Source organism: Peromyscus californicus, unplaced genomic scaffold, assembly GCF_007827085.1.
Source record: "Peromyscus californicus insignis strain IS unplaced genomic scaffold, ASM782708v3 Scaffold_8__1_contigs__length_139910024, whole genome shotgun sequence".
Taxonomy (NCBI): Eukaryota; Metazoa; Chordata; class Mammalia; order Rodentia; family Cricetidae; genus Peromyscus; species Peromyscus californicus.
Genome location: NW_026294606.1, coordinates 101,592,241 through 101,601,613, shown reverse-complemented (window position 1 = coordinate 101,601,613; position 9,373 = coordinate 101,592,241). Strand labels below are relative to the sequence as shown.

Below are 9,373 nucleotides of genomic sequence, written 5' to 3'. Positions count from 1 at the left end.
GCTGATTGGCTATTGACTGGGGCGCGCGATGACACGTTCATTTTCTGCGTCCATGTTTCTCACTTCCGCTTGTAAGGGTTTGCAGGCCAAAGAGGCGTTTCTAAGCGACAGCCCAGGTTAGTTGGGGTTAAGGTCCTTTCCCGGGTTGGGACTGAGGAAGGAGACAGTTGTGCCTTGGCTGTCCCGTGAAGGAGTCCGGGATTGCTGACGGGTGGTTTGAAGTGTCCTCCCTGGCACCTGTGGACCAGGAGTAACCCAACCACCGGCATCTTGTAAAACACATGCGCGGGGTATTTTGCAAAGTAGACATGTCTGCCCTGACGTAAATAAAAGTTATCTACCTAGCGTGGTGGTACACGCCTGTCATCCTAGCAATTGTAAGGCAGAGACAGGAAGATTGCCACAAATTCAAAGCCCACCTGGGCTACTAAGTAGTAAGACCCTTACTGTAAATAATAATAATAATAATAGTAATAATAAAAATAATAATCACCTGCCTGCTCATGTTCAAATATGTCCTTTGATGGTATCTTGGGATATTTATTTCCATTTTCCTTTGTAAATATTATATATTAAATATTTACAAAAAGCAGAATCAGACTTTACATACTGGTTCATAACTTTTTTCAATGACAGTGTAAGATAGATCACAGGGCCGGGCAGTGGTGGCGCACGCCTTTAATCCCAGCGCTCTGAAGGCAGAAGCAGGCGGATCTCTGTGAGTTCAAGGCCAGCCTGGTCTACAAAGCGAGTTCCAGGACAGGCTCCAAAGCTACACAGAGAAACCCTGTCTCAAAAACCAAAAAAAAAAAAAAAAAAAAAAAAAAAATCACAGGACTACTATTATTAATATCCTGTTGATGGACATTTTGGCTGTTTGCAGCTTTTGCCATGATAAATGTATTGATTAGCCTGTGAACTTAAGTCTGTGTCTTTGTATTCTCAAAATAGAGCTGTTGTGTAAAGAATATGCCAGTTTTCTTTACAAAGAGGTTTTGTCTCTGAATTCCAACATTCCTGCCTGCCCCTTCCTTCACTCTCTTGCCACTGTGTGTTACTGTCTTATTTAATGTTTGTCAACTTTATGCATTTCTTAATTATGCCTTTAATTCGCTGTTCTTTGTCTGCGTGCAAAACTGGACTTTCCAAATGTATTTAGTGTTCATTTCTTTTATGATTCTCCATTTATACCTTCATGTGGACATTATCTTAGATATGGTCTCAGTTTCCTACTCCTTCCAACATTTGTCCAGTACCACGTGGGGCCTCTCTGTTGACCACACACCTTTCCCTTCCTCTTTTTTTTTTTTTTTTTTTTGGTTTTTCGAGACAGGGTTTCTCTGTGTAGCTTTGCGCCTTTCCTGGAACTCGCTTTGGAGACCAGGCTGGCCTCGAACTCACAGAGATCCGCCTGGCTCTGCCTCCCGAGTGCTGGGATTAAAGGCGTGCGCCACCACCGCCCGGCTTCCCTTCCTCTTTTTATTAGTAGCACAGGAATTTGTTTGCTTGAATTCTAACGATGAGACATTATTATGTCTCAGCTGCCACCCACTTTGGTCTTTTTGAGACAAGGTCTTAGGCTGGCTTGCCACTCACTGAATAGGCTAGACTGACTGGCCATAAAAACCCCAGGAATCTGCCTGACTCAGCCTCCCAAGTACTGAGATCATAAGCATATGCTCACACACCAGGTTTCTGTTAACATGGATTCTGGGAATCAAACTCAGTGCTCACAACTGCCAGGCAAGCACTTTACCAACTAGGCCATCTTCCCAGCCCCAGTTCATACCTTGAAATGTAATTTTTGATGAAAGGGGTGAAAGAATTCAGGCTTCATAGCATTAACAAACCTGGAAACTAAATTCAAAGTGTCTAATCTCTCGGTCACCTCTCCTTGTGGATGCCCTCAATAATGCTTCTTCAGTCAGAGCACTCCTCAGATACGAAGTTTCTTCCCATAAAATTAGGAGCTAGACTAGCAATTTTGTAGCACAAATTCTAGCCTTTGTCTTCTAGCTAGAAGTATAACAGAATACAAACTAGTCTATAGAATAAGAAGCCCAGCACCAAAAAGAGGCAAAGAGAAGATCCAATCAGGCCGCTCTATCAACATCTTTTGATTCACTTGTTTAATTGTGACTTCCACACACTTTTTTGTTGATGGTGTTTTCCAAGACAGGGTTTCACTGTGTAGCCCTGGCTGTCTTGGAACTCACTCTGTAGACCAGGCTGGCCTAGAACTCAGAGATCTGCCTGCCTCTGCCTCCTGAGTGCTGGGGTCAAAGGGGTTCGCAACCACCGCCTAGCTCTGCACACTTAAAATTGATCTGTTTGCCATGTGATAAAATGCACCTAGGAAGACTCCTTAAGCCAGGGCTTGAGAAAATACTAACGTCCATCATGAAGAACCAATGAAGTATGGTCTGCATGTGAAATGGTGTGCTGCTGTTAGAGAATCCGCAAGTTTTCTATGTAGGGCTGTGGGAGTCTCATTAAACGTTAGATTTAAAACAATGTGAAGTGCAGGAAGATGGGTGAGTTACGTCCTGAGCTTCTGCTGTTCCCCGCTCTGTGGCCACTCCTCCTCCTCTAGACTGCAGAGATCAGCAAGCTTGTCTGCCTCAGCACTTCCCATAAATCCTGCTTCCATTTAGAGTCAGGCAGTGGTATTGGTGGTGGGGTGGGGAGAGCAGCAACCTTTAGCTGCAGGCCAACCTCCCCTTGTGCAGCTGTCTCTCTACTCAGCTGCCCACGGCTCCGCAGGACTATTGAGTGGGGACAGCGCTCGGCAGTTACAGGCTTTGCCTTGTCTTCTTCTTCTGTTCTAACTAAATCTCCAGTCCTCACATCTGAGGGTGTCGTCTCTTATTTGCTGGACCACTGGCTTATCATACAATCTATCTCTTATGTAAACGGGGTGGGGGGAATACAGAAATGTTTATATGTTCTTCTGGTATGGTATGTAGTTTCTCATGTACTTCTAAGAGAAATTACTGAAAGCAGTTACCTGGTGTTTTAGGAGGGCACATGAAGTTCTGGAAGCTGGGCCCAGGGATGGCAGGTGAGGGGTGGGGACTCTTCACTAAACAAGGCTTCCTGAAATGTTTCTTTTTAAATCACCTGAACACATGGCTGATGCTAAATGGCGTTGTTTTGTTCTGTACGTTAGGACCCAGGCGATTCATCGAAACGGCCTGTAAACATTGCAGAATTGGTAGTGCAGGCTAACGCAGGAGTCTCTCAAGATGAGCTTCCTCTTGCCCAAACTGACTAGCAAGAAAGAAGTGGACCAGGCCATCAAAAGTACTGCGGAGAAGGTGTTGGTTCTCAGGTTTGGAAGGGACGAGGACCCTGTCTGTCTGCAGCTGGATGATATTGTAAGTGAACTTTTACATGAACAGTTTTAATTAAAAATTCAGGCAGTGGAAGAGCAGGAAATGCCAACACCAAGTGTCTGAACATTGTCCTTTCAACAGTCACATACGGGAACTGCAGAAACCCCTCCAGGGTGTAGAAGTTGTGAAGTGGGGTCTGAACTGTTTCCCTGGCTGCCAAAGCTCTACTTGTCTGCTGCTCCTAGAATGGCCTGGTGGAGAGGTCAAGTTTCACAGCATGTCTTCACACTCAAATTAGTAAAGAGGGAAATTAGGGGGTAGAGTCACTGTATTTTTTTTCTTGTCTCTGTATATTATGGAGATGGAACCAAGGACTGACATCTCTTCCCACCCATCTCTATTGCGGCAGTCACCTGTGGGGACCAAATGGAAGAGTAGCATTATGTAATTAAAGTGAATGTGTGGGGGCTGGTGACATGGCTCAGCAGGGGAGTGTTTGCTGCACAGGACTTCCAACCTGGGTTCAGTCTGTGGAACCCACAGTGGAAGGAGAGAACTGACTCCTGAAAAGTTGTCCTCTGACCTCCATGTCCACCCACACTCACACATGGGACACACACACACACACACACACACACACACACACACACACACCAGTCAATAAGTAAGAACGATATATTAACCTAGGAAAAGATGATCAAAAATGTATACTTATAGCTATGGGAAAGAGTATAGATTCTAGGCTAGAAGTGTAGCTCAGAAACAGTTACCTCTTGTGTGTGAGGCCCTGAGTTCAACTCCCAACACCAACAAAACAATTATATAGATTGATTGGTTCTGCAACCAAGCCTCCAAAGTTCAAATCCCACAACTGCTGCTTAGGGGTGTGTCCTATAATTACCTCCTCTGCCTCGGCTTTGTCATCTGTAAAATGGGGATGCTAAGTGCACAGCTCATGCACTAACTGTCAAGTAGGTTAATAAGTGCAAACCACTGAGGACAGTTACCCCGTGGGAGGTGGCACCAGGCACTTCTCTACTTTTCATTCCTAAGAGGAAAGAGTCTGGGGAGAGTCAGCATCTATGTGAGTGTTCCTGAGTTGTCGCATGTGGGTATGTCAGGATCTATAGTTTTTGTTTTGAAGTACCAAGCATTGAAACTAGACCTCATGCTCTAGCACTGAGCTATGCTCCCAGCTCACTTTAAGTAAGTATAGATTCCTTTCTTGAAAATAATCACACATGAGCCCATGGGATGGCTCAGCAAGTAAGGGCTCTTGCCACTAAGATGGAGAGACCTGACCCCAGCAAATTGTCCTCTGGCTTCTACACATGCACTGTAACACACATACACCTGTCCTACCCCACTCCCCACCCCCTGCACATACACAAATAAATAAAACTTAAAAAAAAAAAAACTTAGTCTCAAAAAAAGCAAGAATCAAACATCAACAAAACCAAAGAAAATATTTTCCCCAACGTGTCTTAGTTACTTCTCTATTGCTGTGGCAAGACCCCATAACCAAGACAACTTATACAAGAAAGAGGTTATTTGGGGCTCATAGTTTTAGAGGGTTGGAATCTATGACCATCATGGCAGGGAGCATGGCAGCAGGCAGGCAGACATGATGTTAGAGAAGTGTCTGAGAGCTCACATCTTAACACAAGCAAAAGACATAGAAAGCTAACTGGGATGACACATCTCCTCCAACAAGGCCACACCTCCTAATCCTTCTCAAACATTTCTACCAACTGGGAACCCAAGTATTCAAATATATGAGCCCATGGGGGCCATTCTCATTCAAACAACTACACAGTGCCTTCTCCTGACCCTATCAACAGGGATCCACCCTCTGAACAGTAATAGTATGTCTAGCTGGGCATAGCAGTGCACACTTTTAATCCCAGCACTTGGGAGGCAGAGACGGGTAGACCTCTGTGAGTTCAAGGCCAGCCTGGTCTACATAGCAAGTTCCAGGATTGTGTCTTATGAGGAATTCAAATGGGCTTCATTCTTGGTTTAGGTATTTTCTCAAACAAAATTTTTCTCAAAAAAAAAAAAATGTTATAGTAAGTTTCACATACAATATTATAGTACATTTCACAAAAGAAGCAGCATGCTCCTGGCATCCATCTTGTCGTTCACAGCTCTCGAAGACTTCTGCCAACTTAAGTAAAATGGCTGCTGTATACCTGGTAGATGTGGACCACACGCCAGTCTACACGCAGTACTTTGACATCAGCTACATTCCATCTACTGTGTTCTTCTTCAATGGGCAGCACATGAAAGTAGATTATGGGTAAGTTAAGTTGACTCTAGAGTCTGGAACGTTGGTTCTCTCAAGGCAGGTTCCGTAGCTCACTTACTGTTCTGTTGGCTCCGAGTCTGGCTGAGTGACGAGTACTGTCTCCTTACTTGATGCTCTCTATTTTTTATGAAACTTTAGTGCAAAATATGAGTTTTCAAGTAGGATTAGCAAATTTTAATTTCTAACTTAAATATGAAAAAAATAGTATAGCTTTTGAAGTACTGACTAACCATCCTTGGGTATAGAGAATGTAGAATATATGTATTAGCTGAGCATAGAATATAAAATTTACCCAAAAAAAAAAAATCCATTGCAAGAAAATCCCTAGTTCCTAAGCTTTGGGGGCTGGTAGTTGGCATTTACAAAAGAAGCATTCCTGCCAGGAAGACACACTTCTCTCTTGCAAGTGTCTTCTGCCACTCAGAGAATTTTGAAGTCATTCTTCAAGAAGGCCTGTCAAAGTAAGTCACGTGATATCTTCCAGTGCCCTCCCCTCCATCCTGTTCACACCCCTATCCGAGTACCGTTGCTGTATCTAGGATTGTGGTCTCCCTGACCCTGAGGAGGTGTGTCTGCTTTCTCACTACCTGATGGAGATGAGTTGCACACTGTTTGGAGCTGCTCATCCTCCTAGGAGTCGGTTCCTCTATTAATTTAGCACAACCTTCTTACGTGGAATGCAGGACACAGTGTCAAACACCTTTTCAATGCTTCATCTTTTAACCCAGTAATTACATTTCTAGGAGTTTAAGAGTATATTGTAGATGCATATTTTACAACTCTGGGGCAAATAATTAGTTGTAAAATCACATTACTAAATAGTTTGTGACATGATTCTTCTTTTTTTTTTTTTTTTGAGCTGAGGATCGAACCCAGGGCCTTGTGCTTGCTAGGCAAGTGCTCTACCACTGAGCTAAATCCTCAACCCCATGACATGATTCTTATCTTAACAAAATAAATAGAATACGCACCCCTACGCAGAACTGGAAAGGTATACATCAAAAGGTGACTTCTGGCCTCACAGCTGACTTTATTTCTCTTTTAAGTTTTTCTGCAAGCAATATACCTGATATTTAAAATAATTTGTAAGGTTATTAATCCCCACAACTCAGCATTGTCGGTGAGGAGAACTTGAGAGACTGTGATTAGTTAATGGGCTTTTACAGAGACACCGAGCAAACTCTGCCTGCTCCAGTACTCAGAGAACTCTACATGGTAGTGATGTGGAAAGGGATGCAAAGGCAGGGTCTTCCCACACCCAGACTTTGGTCACAGCCCTGCATATAGTCCTGTGTACTGTACCTGGGGAAAGGCAGTGGTCAGACCACAGGTGGAGAGCTTCCCAGACAAGAAGAGAGAACGAGGCCACTGCTTACTGCTGACCATGCAGGCTTCACACACTGGAAAGCTCTGACCATGGTTATTTCCCTCTGTGCTGCAGGTCTCCCGATCACACTAAATTTGTGGGAAGCTTCAAAACCAAACAAGACTTCATGGATTTGATTGAAGTCATCTACCGGGGAGCAATGAGGGGGAAACTTATTGTCCAGAGTCCTATTGATCCCAAGAATATCCCCAAATATGACCTCCTCTATCAAGACATTTAGCACGCTCACGGCTGTTGGAGATGAAAGAGTTGTGACTGGAAACAGGACTTGAACCCAGAGGGCCTGTGGTCTGGAGTCCCGCAGAGACACATTCACTGGCCCTGCAAAGCGGTTTGATGTGTTTGTTGTAATCAACGGCCCCTGCACAGAAGCCCCAGTACTCCAAGAATCCGGATGCCTGAGTGTTCATTCCCTGAGAGCCTCAGAGCAGTCGGGCAACAGTGTTCGGGTGGTCTTTGTAACTTCCTTTTATCTAGACTTGTCTTTCCCCCTTAAGGTCATGCATCCTCCTAGACACTGTAAGAACAGTTTGATTACATGTCTATGCACATACACGTGCGCGCGCACACACACACACACACACACACACACACACACACACACACACACACACATCCTTCCCACGCCTCCATTCACTTGCCCCTTTTGCTCCTTCCTATCCCAGCTTTTCTTGAAATAATGAACATTCTATAGTACAGGAGAGTTCTTTTGTTTTCGGAACCTTCCTGGCATGGTCTGAAACCACTGCCCTGTGGGTGGCTCATTTACAACTGGCAGGCTATTAAATTGGCAAGAGGAAAATGTGACCCTTCACCATCCAGCATAGTTTAAGCTAAACAACAAGTTACTTCCTTGGGAAGTAAGGGACAGAACTCCCCAGAAGACAGTGCCACCATCGCTTATTTCAAGGACTCAAGACCAAAGGTCTATCAGAATTGTTGAGGGGGAAAAGCCTGTGGGGTTTGCTGATTCCCGCAGCTTTTGAAGACTAGTTGACCTTCCAGGGTGCCCCTGGCCCAACCTCAGGAAACTTGTGTTTCTCTTAAACCTCATGGTGGCTGTTATCCCTGACACTCTGGAACAAGACAGTAGGTCAGAGCTGGAGGTCTGTGGGCAAGCAGCCTGTGACCTGCTGGGCAGCAAAGACTTGTCACCTGCAGAGATCCAGGCTTGTTGTGGCAGCATGGTCACCTTGGGGCCAGCCCTGTTGTCAGCTGCGTCTTTCTAAGCTTGTCCATCCTGGAAAAGTGAAATGAGACCTGATTCTGATGGATGTGGCACAGGAAGAAGGTGTTCAGGGTTTTTCATGTCCTCCACTTAAAGCCGAGAACACTTCAGGGATGGGAAAAGAGTTCTTTCCCATCCTTGTGATAGATGGGGCTATGGCAGCCACCTTAGGCCCACGGGATGAAAATTAGTGCACGGGGATCGTAAGGGTCAGGTCTCTAATGTTCCTGATCTCCTAGGTGAACTCTAAACCTTCCTCTACATCCTATGGAAGAATAAAATTTCTTTGTCCAACTCAACCTATCCAACAGGTCTTCTGTGCTTTGGCTAAGTGCTCAGGTGCCAGCAAAATCTCAGAACCCGCACGGGAAGAATACTTCCATCTTTCTTCCTGAGGGCTGGGGTGAGGGCGAGGGGCCCCTGCAGTCTGAATTTATGTTTTAGCTCCTATCTTGGTTGCTTTCACTTCTACCAGTATTTATTAAGCATGTGCTACATGCCCTGTCCTGTGCTAGATATCATGTAACTCTAAATGACTCCTGGACAGAGAATGGTCTCTGGGGGGAGAAGAGGGAGTCCCTGTGCAGGAAAGGAGAAGCCTTGCTGGGGAGCAGGCAGGAGGCCTGCTATGGAGGGACCAAGCAATGGAGGAAGGGCCAGGTTTCCCATTCCCCTCCTAGGGAGTGGCCAGCCACCTGCTGTCTGGCGTGTGTAAGTACAGGACTGTGCTGTCCGAGTTTCTGGCTGGTTTCTCCCGGGTTCTAGAACATAGGTCCTTGTGTCCCTTGGCCCCATAGCGCCCCCTGGAGAGATGCACCAGTGACTGGGGATGCAGGTGAGCACATCCCTGGTGGCCTTACAGGCCTTGAAGAGAGGCTGTGTTTGGCACGATGAGAAGGTAGACTAGAGAAGGCCTGTTCTGAAGGCTTGGGACAAGGAAGTGTTCAGAGAGGAAAGCCTGATGTCTCTTCCTCGACTCCTTTATTTCTGAGGTAGAAGGGCATGTGGCTTGTCTCCAGCCCCCAGTGCAGGGTGAGTTTCTCCAGTGGAAGAGACCCTAACTCAGCCAAGTCCCAGAGCATCCCAGCCAGGGGACTCTGGAGAGTTACTAGTGT

The 9,373-nt window shown here is 45.5% G+C and overlaps 1 protein-coding gene across 1 annotated transcript; it reads left to right on the top strand.

Moving 5' to 3' along the window:
- Positions 1 to 23: 23 nt before the first annotated feature.
- Txnl4b (thioredoxin like 4B) lies at positions 24 to 8,557 on the top strand. Its single transcript, XM_052728705.1, has 4 exons — positions 24 to 116; positions 3,170 to 3,377; positions 5,483 to 5,634; positions 7,085 to 8,557. The coding sequence occupies exons 2-4, from the start codon at positions 3,246 to 3,248 to the stop codon at positions 7,248 to 7,250; spliced, it is 450 nt and encodes a 149-aa protein (XP_052584665.1). The 5' UTR covers positions 24 to 116; positions 3,170 to 3,245; the 3' UTR covers positions 7,251 to 8,557.
- The last annotated feature ends 816 nt before the right edge of the window (positions 8,558 to 9,373 follow it).

Excerpts from the sequence above, each read along its gene's own strand:
- Txnl4b (XM_052728705.1), top strand. The coding sequence starts at position 3,246 with ATGAGCTTCCTCTTGCCCAAACTGACTAGCAAGAAAGAAGTGGACCAG. Across the intron at positions 3,378-5,482 it reads GTCTGCAGCTGGATGATATT|CTCTCGAAGACTTCTGCCAA; the intron begins GTAAGTGAACTT and ends TGTCGTTCACAG. Across the intron at positions 5,635-7,084 it reads CACATGAAAGTAGATTATGG|GTCTCCCGATCACACTAAAT; the intron begins GTAAGTTAAGTT and ends TCTGTGCTGCAG.